This window comes from Gymnoscopelus braueri (genome assembly GCF_963280865.1).
Source record: "Gymnoscopelus braueri genome assembly, contig: SCAFFOLD_82, whole genome shotgun sequence".
NCBI classification, from domain to species: Eukaryota; Metazoa; Chordata; class Actinopteri; order Myctophiformes; family Myctophidae; genus Gymnoscopelus; species Gymnoscopelus braueri.
In genome coordinates, this window is record NW_027660740.1 from 220,418 (window position 1) to 247,944 (window position 27,527).

Consider the following 27,527-nt stretch of genomic DNA (forward strand, 5'->3'; position numbering starts at 1 on the left):
ACACCCCTCCTCCTCTACAGTGCTTGGCCCCTTCCAATCAACAGGATAGCCAGCACTGCAGAGGAGAGACAGGTGACCCACAAATCATTTAGCTTCACCACAGTGTCAATAAATAAACATATAAACATATTTAAAACTCTTTCAATCATTGTGTTTTACTTTAAATTTAATTTGTAGTAATAGAAGAAATATGCAAACACAATTTGTATTAGTCATTTGACTCAGCAGATGGTGTGTGTGCGTGGGCAAGGTCCTTGATGATGTGTGTATAGGGCACGGGCTGCCCTGTGACAGTATAACCTCAGTAAAACTATGACTAAACCGTGACTTAATCCTAAACTTTAGCTCAGTAAAACTATGACTAAACCGTAACCACAAAGCCAATTGTACCCCAAGGCTATTAAACTTAAAAGATCCCCACCAAACACGGCTACCTCCATTATGACTGATGTTAAAATACAGTAGCGTAGTCCTACCCCATCCTATTCAGCTATACTACAGGATACAGATACAGTAGGTGGGCACTAGGGACATCTGGGCACCTCGATGTAAAATTGGCTATTTTGTCCAAAATGTAAAAATATATATATATTTGAAAAGTAAAGTATACATGATGTGAACATGCACGGTACATCATTATCAGACTTAATTAGTGCAACCAGACTATAGTACTCTTCCCACTTTATTAATCTTTATAGATAAACTTTATTTTGGACCGCTACTCCTCCCACAGTTTTACCCCAATGTCGTGCCATATGTCAAAATGACCGGCTTCACCGGGAATCGTGCGCGTGTATTTTGCTAAGAGATTAGTTACATAGTAATTGATATTAATGTATTAGTGCATTACATTTCCCCATCCACTTTAATGGGAAAATGAAAAAACTCGATTTCAAGTATTTTTTTCTCAGAAACTGTAAGGGCTAGAGTTACAAGACTTGGAGCGGAAGTTCATAATTTAGTCCGAAATTATCAACAAAAAGATTTAAACCAGTCGGCCTCATGGTGGCGCTATAAAAGCCCCCTTTACGTTTTGGACTATAACTCTTGAACCGTAGGTCGTAGAATACAAATCTTTTTTTTCCTAGATTCCTTGGGTCAAGACGCAACTCCGCATATAGGCCACGCCCATTTGCGTCAGGATAGTTTTTCGAAAAAAAAAAAAAAAACGAAACGTCCAATCAATCCCCAAATTTAAATCACATGTCGAGGGTGGTTTACTCAACGAATCCGTAAAAGCATTTCCACTTTGATCCATAGGAGGCGCCACAAATGCGCAAAATGTAACCGTTGGATGCAAAAACATGATTTTTGGGGGGATCAGTTCTCTCAAAAAGAAAAGCAAGTGATCTCAGGAGTGACATGACGATGTCATTGGCCCACTACATTTGTGGGAGGGGCCTGTTTCTTTAGTGGGAGGGGCCTATTTCCTCAAATCAAAACGGCACGTGTCAGGAACGCGGGATCCGATCGGCACCGAATTTGAAACGCACGTCGCGCGGCCTCCGACGGTATTCCTCCAGGCGTTTTCCTCGAGTCCCGGCGGCCGCGACCCGCGTCGGCGCAACCACACTTTGCAATTTCCCAGAATTGCAACGCGTCTAGTTTATCCTTCAACTTCTAGTTTATGTCCCAAAATGAATGGATATACAAGTTTTGTAGCAATTTGTAGCAATTGTAGAAATATTAGACCTTAATTGTCGAATGTTTATGCATGTTCTAATCATATAGACTTCCCCAGGGGTCCTCAACAGGGGGTCCGGGACCCCTAGGGGATCCTCAGAGCTACTATAGGGGGTCCACCAAATCTTTGTGTGATTTCTTTTACATTAACCACTTGAACCCAATAGCGTCCCTATTCTCAGGGGAACATTAGCCGAAGATAGCCAATCTACAAGCTCACAACGCCTCACGCTGCAAGGCGTTGTGAGCTTGTAGATCGTCTATTTTCGGCAAAGAGGTTTGGTGAAGAGGGGAAAGGAGAAAATCAAGTACTAAGTAGCCTATTGAAGGTTTGAGAGGTTAAATGTCTGAAATTAACAAAAAAACATCAATTTACACAACACTGATGACAGTCAGTATGATAGATGACTGATAGACTGATGATAGACAGTCACTACAGATATGTAGTGGGGGTCCCTGCTTCATCTCTCTCTCAGCTAAGGGGTCCTTGGCCTGAAAAACATTGAAGACCCCTGTTTTAGACCATTTCCCCCAATTTTCTTTTTACAGTTTGAACAAAATAGCCAATTTTACTTCGAGGTGCCCAGATGTCCATAGTGCCCACCTATCCTGTTACCATACTACAGACAGACAGACAGACAGACAGAGCAAGAGATGGCATTAACAACTGTACTGTACTTCATAGACAAGTCTTCTTCAATGTAAAGGCCACACGCGCGTGCGCACACACCTGCGATTAATCCACGTGGTGTTGTTGTTTATTGCACACACACACACACACACACACACACACACACACACACACACACACACACACACACACACACACACACACACACACACACACACACACACACACACACACACACACACACACACAGGTCTCAGCCGAGTCATAACAGCTCGTGATCAACAGAAACAAACTTCCTCTAAGGATTTCAAAATAAGAGCCAACGTGACACGGAGCTATAAATAATAACTTGCGCTGGTAGTGGGCTACTTCCTTTCGTTTGATCTGCGCGCAACATTAAAACTAAAGTAACAAGTAAAAGTAAAAAGTAGTCCGAAAAATTAATACTCAGTAAAGTACAAATATTCGAAAAAAGTATTTTGTTACAGTAACGAAGTACTTGTAACTCAGTTACTTCCCATCTCTGCTTTGCTTGGTCTATATACTTAATGACTCACACACTCTGTGATGCTCACACAGTATAAATATAGGCCACACACACAGTGTACCGGGTGTAAGCATGCAGAGCTCAGAGTTTTATTTTGGACCGTGCAAAACTATTTTGAGCAACGTAGAAAGGTAAGCTCTGCTTCATTTCAAACTACTGCACTGTAGCCTATGTATGTGTATGTGTAAATAGACAATAAAAAAAGAGTAGTCTACATTTATTAGCAGCATGTAAGTATGGATGTCCGATATTATCGGCCTCCCGATATTGTCTGCCTTTTTTTTTTGGGGGGGGGGGGGGGGGGTTCTTACTGTAGGCCTATGGTGTGTGTGATATGAAATGTGAGCTTACCATAATCACAGTAATCCTTAATCATATTCCATCATATTCAAGGGCTTTTGGAGATAAATTAGACAGACTCAAGTCACTTTCAAATTAGAGCACTGCAGAGGGCAGGTGTGTTTGTCTGGGTCCAGCTCACGCTTGTTGACGCTCGTTAATGTTATAGGCATCAAGGCAATTATGCCTCTGCACTGTCAAATAGGCCAACATCTAGCCCTGAAACATGACAGTCATGGTGCCGAGTCCCCCTGGTTTATAGCGGTGTTCGATTTTTTTACATTGCCAACTCTCACATGTACATAAACGTTCAAATTTCAAATATAAAGTGCTTACCCCCGAGCCACGGATGTTACAAGGCGATCTGGACCGCGATAAGTACCCGTATCTCCCGTATTGTTCAATAAAAAGCATTTTAATCCGATCGCCGGCCATTTTCTCCAAATTTTCTCCGATACTTTCAACCATGCGACACTAATGGTTGGGAGGTGTATTTGAACTCTGATACATAAAAAAAAAAAAAAAAAAAAGAAGACCGGCGATGGGATTAAAATGCTTTTTATTGAACAATACGGGAGATACGGGTACTTATCGCAGTCCGGGTCGCCTTGTAACATCCGTGGCTCGGGGGTAAGCACTTTATATTTGAAATCTGAACGTTTATGTACATGTGAGAGTTGGCAATGTAACAAACATCGAACACTGCTATAAACCAGGGGGACTCGGCACCATGACGCTTGTATACAAGCGGCATGTGAACCATGGCTAGGCCAACATCTAATCTAAGATTAGTGGGACTCATTCAAATGACAACCAGATACCGTAAACAAAAACAAAACAATTAAAACACAATAAGATTTAAGAGAAGGCCCTGGTGTAAACGTACGTTTTCAGAAGTTATTTTAAAGGCAGGGTGTTCCAGAGTCTACAGTAGGTGCCCTAGATCACCCATAGTGATGAGGGGAGTTTGGGGAACAACAACAGGAGAGCCCTGACTGAGGATCTATAAGGCTGCACATGTAACTAACAGATGTATACATATGCAATGCTTTCAATGTGAAGTTCAACAAAAATGTTTCCTATGTTTTCCACTATGTACACACAAAAGAGTAAATAGTGACACTGTGTGGTCAGAGGAGGTCTATACTTGTGGAAATCTGGCTTGTCATTGTGTGCTGGGCTTTGAAGAGACTCACTGATTTCTATGTTTGTCATGTGGGCTTGTAGGAGCTGGAGAAAAACACTACTCTGACCCGTAGGAGCTGGAGAAAAACACTACTCTGACCTGGCTCTGAGAACTTGTATCCCTGTGTCTTTTACTCAGGTATGTGGAGTGTACAATTGTTATTGTGTTTACTATATATATATATATATATATATATATATATATATATATATATATAGATATAGTAGATAGAGAGAGAGAGAGAGAGAGAGAGAGAGAGAGAGAGAGAGAGAGAGAGAGAGAGAGAGAGAGAGAGAGAGAGAGAGAGAGAGAGAGAGAGAGAGAGAGAGAGAGAGAGAGAGAGATATCATTCATTGTTTCGTGTCACTGCAACACTGGATAGTAGAGTTCTCAAATTCTACCCGAACCCGACCCGACCCGACGTTTTCGGGCCGAGCCGGGCCTCAAAAGTATGCTAATTGGTCGGGCCGAGCAGAGCCTCGGGCTCCATTAAAAAAAAAAAAAAAATTAATGATTTTTTAAAAATATTTAATTTTTTTTATAATATATTTTTTAATTCTGTTCTGTCTGAATGTGTATTTATCTATTATGAAGATGGCGCTGACGGCGCTGACTTACTGGCGTTAACTTGCACTGTGCTGCTCACGCTCATGGCTCAGGCAGCAGAGCGAGAGAGAGTAAAAAAAAAGCGATTCAGGGCGAGCGTTCCGGTGGTAAACAGAACACTCGCCACAAAACACACTCGCCCCCATTCATTTCGTGGACAGAGGCCGCCGGATTAGACCCGGGGCGAGTGTGTCTTGGGCGTTCTTGTAATCCATTTCCGCATATTATGTAGCCATGGTTCACGTTCATGTTTCAGGGCTACCGCATGATGCATCCATATCATTTTTAATACAAAAACCCACGTCAATTTCGGTCTACAGTACACCAGCCTTCAACAAGCAGTGTTCCGTCAGCAAATATAACGGAGCAAATATAAGACTTCCGGTGGACGATCTCTTCAGAATAAGAGTACACTCTAGAGCAAAAAGGAGCCATTGAAAAACGGTTAATTTGCACATTAAAACTATAAATTAAGCATTTAAACGACATATTATGTTTCTACACAACACATATTATGTTTCTGTGTAACAAAAACGGTTTTTTAAACATTAATAATTTATCTAAATGGATAAATGGTCAGAAAAGGTCAGTTTTCAGACAATAGTGTCTACAAATTGGACACTGGACAGGAGACGGTGCTTGGCGCCGGAACTTCGGAGGTACGCACGCGTTCGGGGAGAGCCCCTCTACACCGCCACACTCTCCGCTAAGCGGGAGAGCTGTATTTGGAAAAGTGGCGGGCCGTCCAGTGAGGTCAGGGGTCAGAAAAGGTCCCTTTTCAGACAATAGTGTATACAAATTGGACACTGGACAGGAGACGGTGCTTGGCGCCGGAACTTCGGAGGTACGCACGCGTTCGGGGAGAGCCCCTCTACACTGCCACACTCTCCGCTAAGCGGGAGAGCTGTATTTGGAAAAGTGGCGGGCCGTCCGGTGAGGTCAGGGGTCAGAAAAGGTCAGTTTTCAGACAATAGTGTATACAAATTGGACACTGGACAGGAGACGGTGCTTGGCGCCGGAACTTCGGAGGTACGCACGCGTTCGGGGAGAGCCCCTCTACACCGCCACACTCTCCGCTAAGCGGGAGAGCTGTATTTGGAAAAGTGGCGGGCCGTCCAGTGAGGTCAGGGGTCAGAAAAGGTCCCTTTTCAGACAATAGTGTATACAAATTGGACACTGGACAGTGGACAGGAGACGGTGCTTGGCGCCGGAACTTCGGAGGTACGCACGCGTTCGGGGAGAGCCCCTCTACACTGCCACACTCTCCGCTAAGCGGGAGAGCTGTATTTGGAAAAGTGGCGGGCCGTCCAGTGAGGTCAGGGGTCAGAAAAGGTCCGTTTTCAGACAATAGTGTATACAAATTGGACACTGGACAGGAGACGGTGCTTGGCGCCGGAACTTCGGAGGTACGCACGCGTTCGGGGAGAGCCCCTCTACACTGCCACACTCTCCGCTAAGCGGGAGAGCTGTATTTGGAAAAGTGGCGGGCCGTCCGGTGAGGTCAGGGGTCAGAAAAGGTCCCTTTTCAGACAATAGTGTATACAAATTAGATGATCACAGTAAGCACAAAGACAAAAGAAAAAAAGAAGAAAACATTTGATTAAATCAAAACCTAAAGGAAAAAAAGGAAGACCAAAATGACGTTCCCTCCTGGTGTCTTGGGAACATGTCAGTTCTGGTCCCTCGCATCCTCCATTTGTGACGTTCTCCTACAACAGACACAACAGAGCCTTTTAGGTAGTTTGTCCAAGATACAGTAAATCACAGTACATGCTTTAACTTTGTACTCAGATAAATATCTTTTTGCCTGACAACTCATGCATAACACAATCTCGCTTTTCACGGTGGCTTTTGAAAGTGTTGAGGCTCACATCAAACAGAACAGCTTTGGAAAACAAACAAGTGAAAATACCACAGCTGCTGCCGTCAGTTTGTTCTATGAAATTGGGACAACTGTGATAACACTCATATCTAAATGTAATACCCATACCTCTACCATACAATGCAAAGTACTGTAATGCTAAGTACCTTTGCAGTGGAAAAAATGCCTTAACCAGGTCTTGCTCATGCACACGTAGTGAATCCATTATCACAACATATAATACTATAACATCACCATTCACTGTCTTTTTGGTGAAATCTACCGCGATGGCTCCCCAATGGGACTTATTTGCGTTGACGGGCAATATCACCAACTCGTAGTTCCACCAATTGCGTGATGCTCGTGGTACATCTGGGAGGACACTGATGTCATCACACCAAAAACTCTGTAACTGTTGGCTTACAAAAGTGCTGGGACAAATAAATGCATTTTTTTTCTTTCAACACTCGAAAGCAAGAGCTTATGGTACTCATCGATCATCTTATCACTCAGCCACTCGTTATTCTCCACAGCTGCCGTTGGAATGGATCTCCCTTTTCTAGCCCTTGTCTGCTTGTGTTGTTTGCATCTGTCTGTGCATTTATGTTTTTGTTCGACCTGCTGAAAGTTGATTAGTTTCACACTATTAGTTTTCTCGTATGACACGACAAAGCAACTAGCTGTGGTCAGTATTTTTAGCATCAGCTCAAAGGTATAGCCTGCTGTGTCATTGGATGCTTTTGTCATGATATGCCATTGCTGGTCTTTACACATGTACAATGACACATATGGTGACTTGTCAAAAAATGCACAAATGCTGGACACAGCATAATCATTTTGGTGGTACAGACAGGAGAGAGTGAACGTTTTGGGAATTTCTGCACCAGATCTTAGCAGGAGAAGTAAAGTCTGTGGGCTGTGAATTACTTGATAGGTTGATAAGCTTAAGTCCTGCTTACATGTTTCACATTGGTCAAGTTGAGCAGAACATATTTTGGCAACTGTGTCCAAGATGCCTTTTTGTGACACTTCAAGTGGCTGCACTATGAGTTCTGATATGTTCTTTCTAGATGGTACGGCCTGGTCACCACATTGAGTACAAATATAGCGACCAAGACTTTTAAGGCAAAGCAGGTCATTTCCAAGGAAAGGAGCCCCAAGTGTGTCATTCACAAAGCTGTTTAATATGTGGTACACGTCTGTCATAGAAAATTGCCGAGACACTAATGACACCACCTGAGTGTTGGCAAGTTTCTCAAGCGCTCTTTTAAACAATGCTGGGGACTGCGCTGCTGCTGCTGCTGCTGCAAGCCGTGTGTGACATTTTTGGAAAGCAGATGTCTGTTTTAGAAATGTTAGTATTGGTAATGGTATGGCTTCACACATATTGTGATTTGGTCTTTCATTGCAAAAAAACACATCCACACCATGGCCAATATCTTCCAAATTGTCCTCTATTGTGATAACAGCATTAAGTGATGCATCATTACATTTCACATAGAAATAAATGTACCCATGTGGTTTTGCCAATTGCAATGCATTTGCTGGTTGAAGGATGTTTATATTTGTATCATCTGCTCTAATTACAACATTGTCATAAAGCAAATGTGCCCAGAAGTGTCCGGCTTTGGCCACTGAGCCTACATGACAAATGATTGAGCCCAACTTATACTTAATTTTACTGCTGTCACGAATGGGAATTTCGATTATATCAGATGGGACTACAGGCGTGTGGAGCACCGTCCCACCATTATCAACACAGGACACAGAAAGAGTAATGACATCAGGAGCATCAATCCAACATATTTGTCTCTTCATTTCTGAACCACATGCTGTACATCTCTGTTGACCTTCACCTTCCATGATTGTGTGTTCGAAAAGAGAATTGAGGGACTCACATTTCTGTGTCAGCGGTAATGCAAAAACAGTAGGCGCGCATGAAATGCTTTCAACTTTCGATGCACATTTTTTACAGATGTCTGTATGTTTTGCCATAGCAGTTGTTTGGACACTACAATCATGCAACCAGATTAATAATTTGTGTATCAAATCTAGTGGGTCATTGTGCATTGACAAGGACAACGCTGGGATGCTCTTGACTAATTCTTGAGTGACACCATGGATTGTTTTAGCATCAAATGTGTGCCCTGGATTTTGAAAAAACGCTTGGATGAGAGCTGCTAAATTCCCTGGCATTGATGACATCGCAACCATATAAGTAGGTGTCAACTGTTTCAATTTATCTTGTACTACTTGCAGATGCAGTATCGATTGTAGGGTTGCATTTAGCCAACAATTACTCTCATTATTTGCAAACCTGCATATACTATTGCATATTTCCTCATTTGTGCCTCTGTTTTGTGCCTTTGTTTTGTCTGGCACACTTGCTGAGCTGTCATTTTGTAAGAAAATCTTTGAATTTGCTTGTGGCTTATTTTGATAAGAGCGTCTCAGCTGTGGCGGCAGAGTTCTCTTTTTGTTCCACTCTTCTACAGGTGGTGGGTGTGGACGCTGTGATGCCTGTGATATCCTGTAGCCTACTTTGGCAATGAAATCTATGGCTGACTGCTTGTATAGTGAGCGTATGCGCTGTATACATTCGTCAATTCTGTGTTTCTCATTTCGTAAAAGCAACACTTTTGTGTTTTTGAACATGGCCTCACTAATAGCTGTGCTTTTCTTACCATGGTTTATTTGTGCAGCATAGGCTCCAGAGAATCGCTGCAAATCACCTGAGAGTAGATCTGACCATATTGGAATAGTTGGGAGGAAGTTTGAGAACAGTTTGTTTAAAATAGTTTCTCCATGGTATTGATTTTCACCTGTGTCATTGCTGGTTTTAATTGTATTATTGGCTGTAGCCCTTAGTTGTTCAAAATAGTCTTTGAAGGGAGATGTACCTTCACAAACATCAGCAGTCAAGTCAAATATATCATCAACCGCAGTGTCATATGAATTGTCTTGTCGATCATGCTCTTTATCAATAATTCCTGCAATTCCTGGCAGCTTCTGTGTTTCATCCTCAATGCGGCCAAGACTAGCTGCCACCTCGCTGGAGTTCCTTTTGCTACCAAGTACAATACAAGCAGCAGATACTATATTACCTGCTTGTTTCAGTGTTTTGGCATTAACTAAAGCGCTGAAGATTAACATAGCCAACTTAAACCTATAATCTCTAGTATTGTACTGTTGTTTGCAAATGTGACTTGCCTGTTTCATCAGATGACTCTTACATGCTCTTATGGTACAAAAATTCAAATCTTTGCTATCTGCCTTTCCATTCACTATTCTCCAGCAGCGTAACAAGTACATTTTCATGCTATCTCCATTGAAGATATGCATACTGGCTTTCAAAAGCACTATGGACCTATCACTATTAATCTGCATGGGTGTTGTGTTGGCACCAAATATCTCCTTCTCTTTGCACCTCAATTCCGTGAGGAGCTCCTCTACAGCAGTCTGGGTGTGTTGTTTCAATAACGACCTGTTAGGGCGTAGTCGAATTCTTATACACACACACACACACACACACACACACACACACACACACACACACACACACACACACACACACACACACACACACACACACACACACACACACACACACACACACACACACACACACACACACACACACACACACACACACACACACACACACACACACACACACACATATATTATTTACTCTTTACCCGATGCTGCAAAGTTTGCCTAAAAAAAAACCCTTACTTTACAACCTTCTAATCAGCTGTGACCTGCTAAAATCCCCTGCTCATTATAATCACAGACACGATACCGGCAGCATAATTAGAAATAACAGATTTTTTGTATATACATTTCAACAAAACATTTTAACATACTGTACAACAAGATCATTGATGCACTAACCTAACAATCAAATATTCACAACCTCTGTAGAAAATATAGGTTTAGTGTGTGGACTACAGTGGCTGGATTCAGACAAAACTGTTTTTTAACTACTGTAGTTGTTGCATTGACACACACACACACACACACACACACACACACACACACACACACACACACACACACACACACACACACACACACACACACACACACACACACACACACACACACACACACACACACACACACACACACACACACACACACACACACACACACACACACACACACACACACACACACACACACACACACACACACATTATATTCAATGGTATTTGGGCTTTGTGCTCTAAAGAAATTGAGGCAAAAAAACACCATGCCATGAGAAACACACACACACACACACACACAAGTGCCCATTGAATGTGGATCAAAGGCCAATTTCAATAACGACCTGTTAGGGCGTATAGGCCAATTCTTATATTTACATCCATCAATGCAGTTGTGGAAAAAGTACTAAAATGTTTTACTTAAGTAAAAGTATCAATACTGCAATGTAGAAATACTCTGCAAAAGTAAAAGTCCTGAATTCTAAATGTAATTAAGTAAAAGTACTGGTATCAAAATGTAATTAAATATACAAATATTTGCTTGTAGATCGGCTATTTTCAAATTGCCAAAGTTTAAATAGGGCTGAAGTGGTCTTGTATAAATATAAAAATATTTTGCTTGTAGATCGGCTATTTTCAAATTTCCAAAGTTTAAATAGGGCTGAAGTGGTCTTGTAATTATAATCAAAAATATACAAAGTAACAAGTAACTAGTATAATATCTGCCTCTGAAATGTAGTGGAGTAGTACTTAGTTACTTTCCACCACTGTATACGTGTATTTTTCAAAATGCATAGTACAGTAATTGATTACATGTACTTAGTTACTTTCCACCACTGTATAAATGTCTTTTTCGAAATGCATGTATGTCTTTCATAAAAAATTAAATGCGATGCTCTTACTTTGAAGGCAACCGGAAACCTTATATTTGCTAGCTCAGAAACCGGATGTGTTATATTTGCTACCGGAACGGAGCTCCTTCAACAATAGTGTACATTCAGTGGTCAGGTTCGTTCAGAAATCAATGGACCCTTCTCCCTGTCACGACCGTCATGGATGAACTTCAACCTGGTGTTTGCACTTTCTCCATTTATGGCCCGTACATCTACATGAACATTCATATTTCAAATATAAAGTGCTTATCCCATGGCCACGGATGTTACATTTATGTACGGGGCGGGCTCTCAGAAGTACCCGTATCATCCGTATTGTTCAATAAAAAGCATTTTAATCTGATCGGTGCGGTGGCCATTTTCTCCATGCGCTTTCAACAAAGCCACCCTATCGGTTTGTAGGTGTATTGCACTCTGATACATTATGAGAAAATGGCCACTGATCGGATTAAAATACTTTTTATTGAACAATACAGAATATACGGGTACTTTTGAGAGTTTAGTTCAGTATTATAATATTTTTCACCCAACGCGTGTAAACTTAAGCTAATAGGTTAACAACAGTCTCGAGTCGGTCTCAGACAGTCAGGGGGGAGAGGAGACGGAGACGATGCATCGCATTGCACAGAGGTGTGTCCGTGAGCCAAAGACAAGGATTTAACTTCATTTAAATCAACACAGTCAGTGTAAGTTAATGTCAGTCAGCGCCGTCAGCGCCATCTTCATAATAGATAAATACACATTCAGAACAGAATAATAATAGTAAAAATATTTTAAAAAAAAAAAATAATCCAAAAACTTTTTTTTCTTTTTTTTTTCCCCTCGGGTTTTTTCGGGTTTCGGGCCTAACATGATGGAAATAGTCGGGTTCGGGCCGAGCCTCGGGCCGGCCCAGTCGGGCCCAGTTAGGGCCGAGCCTTAATTTTCAGGCCCGTTGAGAACTCTACTGGATAGTCACGTTGTTGTTGTTATTGTTGTTAATAATGTTGGCTGTTCAGGTAATACAAACAAATTATGTAATTGGATTGTTTGCTGGGCTTTGAAGAGACATTTCAAAGAAAAACGCTACTCTGACCTGCCTCTGACAACTTGTCTTTTACTCAGATGGTTGCTAGTAAAAGCACTGAGCCCAGATTGTTTAGTGTCTGCTGCATTAATGAGAAACAGATGAGAGCGGTTACACACAACAGGCTCATAGAGATCAAATTAACCAGAGCAGACAACCAGACAGAGACACTGTGCAGGCCAGGCCATCATGTGATAAAGGGGAAGAAAGATATACATAGTGTATGATCACGTGAATGCATGTCATGTATGCTTATTGTAATAATTGAATGAATTGCAGTAAGACTATATAAGTGTGTTTTGAAGAAAATATTATCTGGCACAAACAGGACCTACAGGACCTAGTATATGTTACACCATGATCCACAGAATCCAGGGGAAAAAAATAGGTTGATTGTACGACCCTACGGTTCAAGAGTTATAGGCCAAAACGTGAAGTGGGCTGTTGTAGCGCCACCATGAGGAGATTAAAAATAAATTGGGATGGAGGTTCTTCCTTGACCTAGTAGTGGAAAGTGTGTGCAAAGTTTCACAGCAATCGGGAGCACCGCATTCACAATTTGTGGTATTTTGTGCAATACAGGCCAAACTTTGGAAATTAGCAGTGCTGCCAGATTGGGAGGTTTTCAGCCCAGTAGGGCTGTTTTAATCTCACTGGGCAGGAAAGAAATAGCAGTACATATAAATAGCGAGTACATCAAATCTGGGCTGTTTTTTTTATTATAAGGCCTCACAAGCCTCAAGTCACCAGACGTACATATGAAAAGCCTGGGTTCTATTGTAGTGGTGAGAACTCCTACGTATGTAGAAGAGAAACCTCCTATGCAGGGGTGAGATCCTATGTAAAACTAGAGAAAGAAGATAAGGGATAGAACAGGCCTCTAGAGCAGGATATTGAGTAAAAGTATTTATGGTGAAACATCTACTCTGAGTTCAGCAAATATTCAGGGCAAGGGTCTGAAATCCATTTCTGGGGAAAACCTGGGAAGAGAGCCATAGAAGGGCCCATAAGCAATAGCAAGCAGTGGTGTAAAGTAACTAAGTACATTTACTCAAGTATTGTAGCCCTTACTGAGATCAAACAGTTGGTAATAATGTCCTCAGAAACTGCTACAGTGTCTGAGTCAGGTCGAACCCAGTGTAGGGATACTCCAGTTCTCACACAGAGGTCATTGAGGTCAGGCCAATCTGACGACACCCCAAACCCAGAAGCGTGCGAGTCCATTTTAAGGTTGGGCTTTCTTCTGAACCTCAGGAAACCTGGCTCGCCCTCTCTTGCCAGGGACACTTTACATCGTTTCATATTTAAAAACAGTTAAGATCTAACAAGTTCCCTGACAGTCTTGTCATCACTGTTTAGCATGCTTAGCAAGTGAGCCAGCCTTGTGGCATTATATATCCACTCCACGTTTGGGACGCCAAACCCACCCCCCTGTTTGGACTGGAAAATAATGTCTCTGGTGGTGTGGGTGTTAAGTCTGAACCACTTCCTCACAAAATGAACTATTTTGTCATTTAGTTCACTAAGTGTTTTGCATGCTAGGTGAACGTTGGAGAAGAGGTGTTGAATTCTGGACAGGGCAACCTGCCTAATAGCAACCAGCTTCATTTGCAGTAATCTGAGTTCCCAGAAGTTTTCGCCAGCTCTCGAATACAGTGGCAGTGGTGAAGCATCAATCAGGTTCAGCCTGGCTGTAAACTCAGTCGTGATGTACTCAACCTGTTCTTTTCATTCTCCTGCTATATTAAATCTATGACCTAGGTAGTTGTACGTCTTATGTAGGTCATGCACACTAATCGGTTCTGAGTTGATGTTAAACTCATGACTCTTGTCAGTCTTAGATAGACACGCACGCACGCACGTACGCACGCGCACACACACACACACACACCACTGTTTCAGCGTCCACTCTAGACCTACGTATTCACTTTATCCAATAATGTGAGTAGGGTTAGGAGATGGTCACCACAGGTGTTTACCACACAGCAGGGCATTCACCATGACGTGTTAAATGTTGAGTACTGTCTGAGCGCCCAATGTTTTGTTGTACTGGTGCTGACACTGAGCTGTGTACAATAAAACCAAACGTCGTCTTGTGGACGTGCACACTGGTCTTACCAGTTGTTGAGGACTTAATTAGTCCATCTGGCTAGATGCTTTCAAGATGAACTATAATATAAGGGAAGGGGGCAGTGGTGGAAAAATTAGTCACATTTTACTATTATAAAAGTATCAATACTGCAATGTAGAAATACTCTGTTAAAAGTAAAAGTCCGGAATTCAAAATGTACTTGAGTAAAAGTACAAAAGTATTGATATGAAAATGTACTTAAAGTACCAAATGTAGAAAGTAATCATTATGCAGAATGTCCCATTTCACAAGTTTTCAAATGTATAAAATATATAAAAGTCTTTTGAAAATAGCAGATCTACAAGCTCACAATGCGTTGCATCGGGACACATTGTGAGCTTGTAGATCGGCTATTTTTAAATGGCCGTAGGAGTGAAGTGGTTACTGTGCTTTGTAATAATAATCCAAATCTACAAAGTAACTAAAGTTTTTAAATAATTGTAGTGGAGTATTTGCCTCCGAGATGGAAAAAAGTACTGAAAATTGGAAATACTCCAGTAAAGTAAAAATACCTCAAAACAGTACTTAAGTACAGTACTTGAGTAAATGTACTTAGTTACTTTACACCACTGAGTTGTATACATGCCATGTTGAAAGGTGTAGCCTGTCGTTTCATGTAAGCTCATAATGACATATTGTCTGTGTCTACGTGTGTCTACATGTGCATGGGGTCCACCACAGCCTGTTTGTCTGTGACACAGAGGGAGGAGGCGGCAATGTTATTGTGTCATGTACTGTACCATGATTGATATTTTTAACTTGGGTGTGAGCGAAAGAGTCTACTACTACTTTATTAGAGTCTAGACTAAAGAGACTTTATTGGTCCTCACTGATGCTCATTAAGATGGAACTATTTCTGTGACTCTACTTGTTGCTGTGTGTCTCAGAGGAGAGCTGTGGACAGTTCAGAAACCTGACTACCAGTGATACAGTCAGTAGGCAAGTTTGGTCATTTCAACCTTTTTTTGTTTGTTGCGTAAATTGTGCCATCTTATCATGAGCATTAGTGAGGACCAAAAAGTAAAAAGTTGAGGTTGAAAATAGGTGAAGTGCTCCTTTAAGTTGCATTTACAGTAGGTGTTTATACATATATTTATCTCTGCCAGGCCAGAGCGGCCAGGGGGCGGAGATTATGTTTACCCCCCCTGTCTGTCCGCCTGCGAGCAGCTCTCAGGTCAATTAACCGGTCCGCTCTCTCTCTCTCTCTCTCGCGCTCTCTCGTAATATGACCAACTTCCCTTAAACAGGAACAAATTACCAGAGAGTTTGTGTAAAAATAGAACATACTGTATTAAACAACTATGTAATACATGGATTATTAAAATTTCAGGCAATAGTCAGTAAGGCAAAGATGTTCAAATAAACTCAAATAAACAAATCAAAGTAAAATAACAGTGGAAAACAGTGGCTGGACTGATCCCTTTAACGAAACAAACAAAACACATTAGTTGCCAGCCCCAGTATTTAAACATAATGCAAACACTGTATTCAAATCATTAAAAAGAACAAACGGCATAAACCTACTTTGCTTTGCAGTGAATGCACACAATGCAGTAGGCTACAATGCAGGGACAAGGGCAGGGGACAATTCCAGCACCACAGCTACAAGAAGAAGACAGTGCAATGTTACAGAACTAAAAACACTTTAAAATACACAAAGAGGCAATGCATAGAATGAATACCGTTGTACCAGTATTTCCCGGTGTCTAGACACAGCACAGCAGTTCACTGGTAACTTCATTTGTAAACTGAAGTAAAATAATAAATACATTTGAATAAAATCGAATACAACACAACAATGTTGATACAAATTAAAGTGCTATATAGGCATGGTAACATCCATGTGCTCAAACAGCAGGCTAACAAACAAAGACCAGCAGGAGCATGTGCTCAAACAAACAATAATCTAGCAGTAGCATGTGCTCAAACAAACAATAGGCTAGCAGTAGCATTAGCTGCAACAGACAAAAGGGTATGATGTGCTACACAAAGTTGAGCTTTGGCCTACCATGTGTTCTCCTTCACCCTTCATGAGAGGAAACACCATCCTCTGAAGCAGAGTCAAATGGCTCTACTGGGAGGAACTAGACTTTTATACTTCCTGGTCATGTGACTAGGTCAGGTGCAGTGGGTGCGCTATACTTCCTGGTCATGTGACTAGGTCAGGTGCAGTGGGTGCACCCCATTTGTTCACATAGATTACCTATATATATATATATATATATATATATATATATATATATATATATATATATATATATATATAAATAATGCAACTTACAACCATATCTACATTGGAATGGCATGTTGAGCTACTGTATATAGAGAGATAGAGAGGTGATCTCTCTATAGAGATCACGTCTCACCTGAAAGTCTCTTTCAAAGGTTCCCAAACAAGCAGCACATAATGTCCTGTCTGTGCATGTTGCTTATCATAAGTGCTGAAAAGTCATATTCATTTCCAAGTCAAATTTAGCACGTAAGCGTTTTTTCAATCACCTGCACAGAGAGAGAGAGCGAGAGAGAGAGAGAGATACGGAGAGAGAGAGAGAGAGAGAGATACGGAGAGAGAGAGAGAGAGAGAGAGAGAGAGAGAGAGAGAGATAGAGAGAGGAGAGAGAGAGAGAGAGACAGAATAATGTTGATGACGCAAGCATCTGAGTCAGCATGCTGACTGTGCTTAATATCTCTGAGCTCTGAAGCGCAGAACAGACGATCCAAATTGTGTTAAAGGTAACCTTTTCTATGTATTCTTGGATGCAGCTTGGGGATTGGTAGAGGGGTCTGTGTATGTGGGTCTTATAGGAGGGAAGTGACTGTGAGTGAGCGAGCGAGTGACTGAGCGAGCGAGCGAGTGGACTTACGTCTCCGCCTCCGGTTCTTGGGAACGTTACACTGGTGTCAGAAGTGAACTATTTCGGTAAGGAGACGTTAAAGGAGAATACCGGACAAATTAAGTGTTGTCTTTGATGTCTCGTTACTCACCGACCGACGTGAAAAGTGCCGAACGAGTTAACACTGGTTGCTTGTTTCCAGAACCTGGCAACACGAGTTGCCAGGTTCTGGAAAGAAACAAGCATCCAGTGTTAAATCGTTCGCCATTAACGGTGGCCTCGCAGGAAATTTCAACGCATGTTTGACTATCATGAGACTCCACAATGACTAGCAGTCGAGAGAAAAACAACTTTGCCTCGGTTATAATAGACGAATCTCCCTAACCCACGCGCTCCCATTCTGACAACGGAGGGGGTTTAAAAAATGACGACACGGGAATCTATGGAAAAAAAGAACGCCACTTTTCACGTCGGTCGGTGAGTAACGAGACATCAAAGACAACACTTAATTTGTCCGGTATTCTCCTTTAACACTTGCATGACTAAGCTATCAATATGACCGATTTTGAGAATTTAAAGTGGATTATCTTCTCTCATGAAGCTCTGAGAAAGTTCCCCTTTCATGACTTTTCCTAAATATTTGTTTCAAATCATCTCCGTTTTTTTTTTCTTCTGAAACGTATTATAAATATGAAATATATACCATATATACCATCCCAGCCGTTATATTTCGGCTAAATTGACCGCTCTCCCCCAGGCAAGAGCAGTTGACACCTCTAGACCCCCCGCAGAGCGGCCCGTAGACGAGCTGTGCAGCGAGTCTATGGGAGGCTATGTTGCCATGTCTGCTTATTATAAGCGACTTTGGGCTTGTTTTTCACGTCTTTCTATTATTATTATTATTATTATTATTATAATTATATATATATAATTACATTATAATGGTAATAATAATATAGCTGCCCACGTGTTTTGTGCACAGTTTGCACACAAGTTACTATAGTTCGCTTGCTGCTACTAGATTTATAGCAGCAATTACTTGACGGTCATATTATGACAGTCATGACGAAACTTCAACCTGTTTTTTGCACTTTCTCCATTTACAGCCCGTATATCTACATAAAAGTTCGGATTTCAAATATAAAGTTCTTATTCCGTGGCCACGGATGTTACAATTTACTTCGGGTGGGTATAAGTACCCGTAACTTCTGTATTGTTCAATAAAAAGCATTTTAATCCGATTGGCGATCATTTGCTCATAGAGTTATAGTGTATCAGAGTGCAATTACACCTCCCAACCGATAGGGTCACGTAGTTGAAAGCATGGAGAAAATACGGAGAAAATGGCCACCGATCGGATTAAAATGTTTTTTTTTTGACTATACGGAGATTATGGGTACTTATGGGTTACCCGAACAGAATTTTAACATCCCTGGCCATGAGATAAGCACTTTATATTATATAACATAAGAAATATGAACGTTTATGTAGATGTACGAGTTGTAAATGGAGAAATGCAAACACCAGGTGTACGTTCTGCCATGACGCTTGGCGGCGAGCTAACAATGCTAGCTCCTAGCCTCGTTACTCCACTGTTGTTTTGGCCACATCTTCAGTGAAATACTTCCATACGAACGTCGAGCGGCCTGTTCTTTAGCTGGCCTCACCTACTGTAGCTGCTGTATTCGCTACAATGTTATATTGTTTATACAACTAGATTCTGTCCCGAAAAAGACTAACGCAATACTGGCCGCTTCCTAGTCCTGGTCCAGAGCGTTAGTGAGATTATTTTTATTTACTCCACTGCGCCCTCTACAGATCTGGACAATTTGAACTTACCATTAACCAAATCTGTAGAGGGCACTGTGGAGTAAATACAAATAATTTCCGTCTCGCGGACATATTTTATTTTCTGCCCAAAAAGTGTATTTTACAGAGTAGGTGGGGTGCTGAGAGGCTTCCCACCTCCGAGAATAGACTTTCAACAACACAAAACAGCCTTTGTTTCGGTGAGTAGCGAAATGGTAGTAAATGTACTTAGTAACTTTACACCACCACAGAGAGGAGCGAAACTGATGGGTGGGGATTAGGCTTGTAACCGGAGAACAATGGGCCAACGACCAACCAAAACCACTCATGCTACTGTTGTCCCTGCAAGTTAAAACCACTCTCCGCCCCCACAAGACCGACAGAAACACACAGAAACACTGCTGTGTTTGTAATGTAATTTAAACCACTTAATGATTCTAAAACGGATATCTGTTGGGATCGAAAGCTTCCTCAACATTCGAACTGTGTTAATATGGAAAAAAACGAAAATCAGCCACAAAAAAAAAAAGTTATTTAGCTAGTTTCTACTGTTTTTCAACTCGCGAGTTGATGCCCGAAACACCAGGCCTGCTCACATATAGGAGTCAGACAGAAATACACACTAGCCTACTGCTTCATGTCTCACTTTTCTCAGGGCACAACGTATGCAGTAACATTTTCATAGACCTGCCTGCTTATTTCTCTCTCAAAATTTGGCAACCCATTTCACTGTCTGTTTCACTGAAGAGTTTAATGTGACGCTACAGATTGCGCTGTTTTATACGCTTTTTTTAAATAAAGATTTTACATACAGAATCTGCAGTTACCATTACATTTTATAATACTATTTTATATATATATATACTACATTACTATTTTATAATGTTTCTGCCTGCAGCAGAGTGCAATTGAGATGTTAATGGCTATTTAGAAGACAATGGAACCCCCCACTGTTTGGGGGAGAAAGTGTGAACTAGTCTGGAGCCCAGAGGGGAGACAGTGGCCAATAGGATAGCCTGATTTGGGGATCAAAATGATCATTTTTCAGGCTTGGTGGAGGAGTATGAAACCTCAGTCATGCGAGTGTTAACCAGTTTAGCTTCGGCAGAAGCCTCCAGCGGCAGAGTACGGACCGCTGGAGGAGATGGCCGTGCCGCAGCTAGAGGTGGTCCCGGGGCGGATGGATGACCGACGGGACGGACGTCCGGGAGTAACCATGGCGACGGCTGTGCCATGACGTCTGCTGCCTCTGTGAAGACACCGAGGTACACGGGTGGGTCAGACTGGGAGGCATTCCATCCTCAATTCAAACTGTTATCAGATGCCAGGAGGTGGTCAGTGAGGGACAAGGCGTTGCAGTTGGCTTTGTGCCTGGAAGGTGATGCTCTGTCATGTCTCCTGTTGCTGGACCCTGAGCAGAGGCGGTTATAGGAGCGTGGTACGTGACACTGACGTCACAGGCTTCACATCCTGGTACAGCAGCAGGTGCTGAGGAGGGTCGTTCACACTGCAGAGAACATTAGAGAACATGTGAGCTGCCTCTGGAGGACCTCTACACCCAGCGCTGCCTCAACAAATCCATGAGGATCATTAAAGACCCCACCCACACCCACAAAAGACTGAATTAAGTCCAAAAGGGTGAAGGCATACAGATACAAGCATAGCCGAGGGAAGACCTTTTAGGTTAGGGGTGCGGTATGCGCACCAATTTTCCGCGGTTCTGGGCGGATTGGGTTCGTTTTTTCCCCAGTTTTTGGTTTCTTTATTTCGGTTTTAGGGTTAGTATTAGGGTTAGGTTAGAGTTATGTTATTTAATAATTATTTTTGCCTGATTTTACCGATTTATTATCCAAAAAAAACCTGGGGGGAGGGGGGGTGGCTGCACCCCCAGCACCCCTACTTCCCGCGGTACTGCATACAAGATCCCCTTAGTTAGTGTACACTAGCAGGCTGAGGAACAGTGTTTTCCCCCCACAGGCCATCAGTTAAAGAACAGTAAAGAGTGACTGTGCGATAACCCTCTCTACTTTGCTATATGCACTTTCATTGATTGATATCCGTGCCCTGTTGTTTATTGAGTGTTTTGGGTCGTTTTATCATGTTTTTATTATATTGGAGCTTCCGAGCGTACGTTTTTTACATTTATGTACCACCAGTGCATCTAAGTCACAATAAAGTGAATCTGATCTGATCTGGTCTCAGCCAGCGCTCTTTAAAGAGGAAATGAGAGGCAAGTGTAGGAAGCCTGGCGAGTCTCTCCGGACTTAAATTGGCCACAACTCTGTGTCATTGCTCTGATATAGGTCAGTTCCAGTGTCTCATGAGCCCTTGCGTGAATTATGGGCATCACTTCCAGTCATTCAGTTCATTTGAGTGATCGGTGTCAGTCAATTAATGAACACAACCTGACGGAAATCAGAAAGGGATTAGGGCAGGTACACACTGTAGGACTTTTAAAGTGGTCGGGGGTCATCTGATCGTTAAGCATTACACACTGCAGGAGTTTATTTCTTGAAATCGGCTGTCATATATCGTTGTGGTTTTCACACTATAGATTGATCCCCGACCAGGGATTACACACTGTAGGATAGTTCACTAGGATGCTGTCCAGAGTCAGACCCAATACATACATGTATTTGTTTTTATTCCAATTCATTTTAATCGACGTCTCCCGTGATATATCTCCCTCTCTCTCTCTCTCTCTCTCTCTCTCTCTCTCTCTCTCACTCTCCCTCCCTCCCTCTCTCTCTCTTTCTCTCTCTCCCTCTCCCTCTCCCTCCCTCCCTCTCTCTCTCTCTCTCTCTCTCTCTCGTCAGAAGCAGCCAGTGTTGCCATGTCCGCTTATTATAAGCGACTTTGGGATTGTTTTGCTGTTGCTTGAAAGTGTAGTTGCTTATTTGGTCTTGTTTCCTAATGTTATTTGAGCCAGTTGTTCTCAAACATTTTCATGGCAAGGACCCCCAAATTAATATTTGTCCACAGACCTCCCCCTTCTGAAGATATGTTGTGTCATAGACCCCCATACAAGATCTGTGTGGATTTGGAAAATATTCCACAATTTTCTCAAGATTTTTCTTTGAAAATAGCTGCGATGCGTTGTGAGCTTGTAGATCGGCTATTTTAAAATATGCAATGCATCGCGACGCATTGTGAGCTTGTAGATCGGCTATTTTCAAATGGCCGAAATGATTACTGTGTTTTGTAATGACAATCAAAATCTACAAAGTAACTGGTAACGAAAGTTTTAAAATAATTGTAGTGGACTAAAAGTACCATGTATATATATATATATATATATATATATATATAGTTATATGTATATATATATATAGTTATATATAGTTATATATAGTTATATATATATATATATATAGTTATGTTTAAACAACATTAGGAAGCAAACCCAAGTAAGCAACTACAAAAAACTGCAACCCGCAACTTTACAAGAGACTTTACAGAAAAACAAGCTCAATGTCGCTTATAACAAGCAGACATGGCAACACTAGCTGTGACGCCAGAATCTCTGCACGGGGCCTAAATGGTGCTTGTTAAGTAATTAGAATCAGGTGTGGAGTGAGATCTTGTAGCTAAGTAAACAGAATATGACCCTTTCTGATTTATGTCTTCTTTCTTGTGTTCCTACATTATTGTTGACTGATTTTGATCACTCAAACGAATTGAATGATTGACAACAGTAAGTGATGCCCATAATTTACCCCCCCCCCTCTTTCCCTCCCTTTCCCCCAGTAAGCTCATTGGGAAACATGTGGATAAGACCTGCTGTTGAAATCCTTGTCTGAATGTCTATATTACAGGCAGCAGTGAAGACTGACCAACAGTGTGACAGCACTTCTGATGCCATCAGTCCGTCAACATGACTGACAGGTATGTTCATTAAGTGTCAATATAGACCGCCGAAGTCTGACGTCATTTACACATCCTTTGTTTGTCTACCTGGTTCGCAGTTTTCCACCCCCGTTCTGAATCCCATAGACGTATTTAATATTGCGTCAAATAAGAACTGTGTTCCAAAAATAAACAAATGACCCCGGCGTGTTGACTCTTATGGATATGAAGCATCAACTGACGGTGAGAAAACGCTAATGTTACTTCCGCCGAATTAGTTACATTTTCGCCAGAAACAGACTGTATCAAATATAAGTGACTGACTATCATAAACGATACAGAACCTCCTCCCTGACAATAACGCCGACACGCGGTGTTTATTTTTGGACCACAATTCTTATATGAGACGATTCTAAGATGACCCAATGTTATTCTCCATAGAGAAATTACTTCCGCAAACCTGGGGATGAACGAGTCACGTCAGGACTTCGGTGCTCTATGACTGACATGTATAACACAGTTTAGTGGGTTCCACTTATACATTAGTGTTAAAATGACTAACATGTCTGTTTATTTCACATCTGTCAGTGTCTGGATTCTGATCTTCCTGCTGTTGAACTCAGGTAAGATCACACACACTTATCAATTAATATTAACATCATAACAGTCTGCAGTACATATTTGGGTTCATATTAACACCAAGGCCTGGGAAGTATAGGTGCTGATGGTGCAGCAGCACCCCTTGGTGGATGGTATAAGATTTGCGTGTTCACAATTCTAAAATAAATGAACAAATAAAGTAAAAAAAAAGAAGTTAATTTCAGTTAATTAATTTGTGTGGCTAATGAATGATCATATTGTAATGATATCTTTGTAAAGTGGTTAATAGTGCTCTTACAGGTTGTAAATGTGCAGACCAGTTGTTAGAGAAAACTACTAAGTTTAGGCCTACTGTAGGTCTTGTTGCAAACAGGCACGGAGCAGCGTGAGAGAGAATGTTCATGTTTTAGCTATTTTTATTTTTATTTAAGAATCCATAAAAAAAGTTGTTTTGCTGAACAGGTGCATATAGGAGTGGCGCTGAATGAAAGTAGTCTCGCCGTCTAATCACATACACTTTTATTAACCCATTAATACCTGGAACGCATCTGTGTCACTTTAGATTTCTTTGGCTATTCAAAAATAGCAGATATACAAGCTCATAGCGCGGCACCGAGTGCCGCGCTACGAGCTTGTAGATCTGCTATTTTTGAAAAATCGTGAAAAACAAATGTTTAGATTTTTTTCCAAAAACTGTTAGGATTTAGATTTTTTTAAAGAATCGCCTCAGGTCTTAAAGGGTTAATGCAAAGTGTTGGTGATTTGCATGTGTCAGAAGAGAATGGATGTTCACTGAGACTGGATATACAGTACATGTGAATACCAAGCTAAGTTGTCTTGAGTGTGAATACTAAGTGGTTGAGGGTTTTACTTTATTCCATAATAAGATATTAGGTAAATTAGCTCCATAAAGAACCTCTCACTCCGCTATACAGCTCCGAGATGAGGTTCTATGTCGTTACCTTCCAGAATCGGGTATACGTCCGCCAAGGCTCCGCTGTTTACCCTTTTGTATACGTCGTATCCCAAAACTAATGGTAGATTCCAAGCCGCACGGATGTTTAAAGTTTGGTTCGGCGCATAACATTTTAGGAACGGAGCGAAACTACCCGTTTAAATCGCTTATTTAGTCAGCCTGTGGCCATGTTTCCCATTGTAGCCAAACCGGGAGCAGTACTGGCAGCGGACGTAGGGGGGTTTTCCGGTTTGAATGGGAAACATGGCCACAGGCTGACTAAATAAGCGATTTAAACGGGTAGTTTCGCTCCGTTCCTAAAATTGTATGCGCCGAACCAAACTTTAAACATCCGTGCGGCTTGGAATCTAGCATTAGTTTTGGGATACGACGTATACAAAAGGGTAAACAGCGGAGCCTTGGCGGACTTTCATAACAGCAATGCATATCTGTTGTAGTATAATGCTTGTGTATAGTTTGTGCTAGTCTTAGAATGGCTGAATATCAAATATTCAAATAATGTAGCTTTGGAATATCAACAACCATTCTAGCTACGTGGGTGTGGGTTTGTGTTTGCTATCAGATCATTGCCCTTTTTTTGTGAGTAAATAATAGTGTTGCAGGACGCTGTTTTATCATTGTTTAAATATGGCTTTCCTAATATATGTTCATCAAATCACGCTTATTTTTTAAGGGCCATTATTCACCCACTGTGTGTGTGTGTGTGTGTGTGTGTGTGTGTGTGTGTGTGTGTGTGTGTGTGTGTGTGTGTGTGTGTGTGTGTGTGTGTGTGTGTGTGTGTGTGTGTGTGTGTGTGTGTGTGTGTGTAGTGTATTGTAAGGAGGGGATCAGTGTGTTTATAGGTGAAGACATTCTGCTGCCCTGTTTCTACACCACTTCATCATACCTCAACGTCTACTGGCGCTACAGAGCGAACCACAACCTCATTGACATCTTTGGCGACAAAATTGATCTGTCTAATCAGGACCCACGCTTCAGGAACAGAATTAATATGTTTCCTGAGCTCTTCACTGAGGGGAACTTCTCTGTGGTTCTGATGGACGTCAGTCTGAACGATGCTGGGGACTACCACTGTGTCATCCCCAAGGTTGATTACAAACGACAACTGGAGCTCACTGTCAAAGGTGTGTGTGTGTGTGTGTGTGTGTGTGTGTGTGTGTGTGTGCGTGTGCGTGCGTGCGCGAGTGTGCAAGTGTGTGCTCGCGCTCAAGCACACTTTAAACGCAGGCAAACACAGATCAGCAAAATGCGTACTAGCGCTGTGTGAACATAAGAGGGAAATGTGCCTCCTATTTAAATAATGTAATTTTTTAAAATTTGATTCATGAATGTTCCAAACTACACTATATTGTCAGCTGTCTGATAATAATAGTTTATTATTACAAGATTAAAACACTAGTTTGTGTTTCAGTATGTTAAATAACAACACTGTTTTGTCAGCTTTGAATCTTTAAAGGAGTAGTTCACCCCCAAAATGATTTATTTTCTATCAATTACACTCCCCACGAAGCCTTGAATTGATGTTTTGGTGTCAATAATGTGATGACTCTGTGCCAAAAAAGAAAACGATCTCCACAAATTCAAAGCCTCATGGGGTTTGTAATTGATAGAAAATATGTTTTTTTTGGTGAACTACTCCTTAACTAAACCCTTGTTATGTTTTCAGTCAAACCCACAGAGAAAACACCCACTGCTGAACCAGAAGTGACGTCTCCTCCTGGTGGAGGCAGTGTGTCTGTAAGAGAACACACCCACAGCTCTCTGCTCTTCATCATGATGTCTCTGATTCTACTGGTGTGAGAGGAGACAGTGTGTCTGTAAGAGAACACACCCACATCTCTCTGCTTTTCATCATGATGTCTCTGATTCTACTGGAAAATCGGACATAATGTCCTGCAGTGTGTACCTGCCCTAAAGCAGGTAGTGAGCAGGCTGGCAGCATAAGCTTTGTACATATTGCAGTTTATTGAGGACTTTAGAGGTGATGCCACATCAAAACAATAATACTTTTGATTTATAACGCACTTTTATAACGCACTTTATGATTTGCACTTTTTGATTTGATGATGCCCTTTTCAGTCTCTTTTTGCACTTTTTGTCTTCTTTATTCTATTGTTATTACTTACGCTGCTGCATTGTCTGAAGCCGAACCAAAATAAGTTTTACTCTTATGTACCTGTACACCATATGTACAATAAAGTACAACCTTGAACCAACCTTGAACCTTTACATTTTTGCAAATCACAAAGTGCTACAGGGTTTAAAAACCATGGCATAAAAATAACAAAGGCAAGACAAAAACAAAAAACATTGGGCAACAACATAAGACCCTTCTTGGGGTAAAAAGTAGATTAAAAGCTAATTAAGTCATAGAGTAAAAGACCCAGGGGGAAAAAATCCTGTTGCAATTATTAAACCTAGATGTGTGACTGAGTTCTAGCTGTTTGATATTGTTATATTAAAGCAGCACTATGTAACTTTATTTAATGAATACAATTTAATTTTGTCCAATCTGTATGGTAGAGTATGT

At 41.5% G+C, this 27,527-nt stretch overlaps 1 protein-coding gene across 1 annotated transcript; it reads left to right on the plus strand.

Annotated features, from left to right (window-relative positions):
- Positions 1-2,931: 2,931 nt before the first annotated feature.
- On the plus strand, positions 2,932-27,089 carry LOC308081231 (CD276 antigen homolog). The gene is made up of 6 exons (XM_080457618.1): positions 2,932-2,992; positions 4,428-4,524; positions 23,391-23,460; positions 24,010-24,044; positions 25,807-26,121; positions 26,664-27,089. Exons 3-6 carry the CDS (start codon positions 23,450-23,452, stop codon positions 26,795-26,797), a joined length of 495 nt encoding a protein of 164 aa, XP_080313744.1. The 5' UTR covers positions 2,932-2,992; positions 4,428-4,524; positions 23,391-23,449; the 3' UTR covers positions 26,798-27,089.
- Positions 27,090-27,527: the final 438 nt, after the last annotated feature.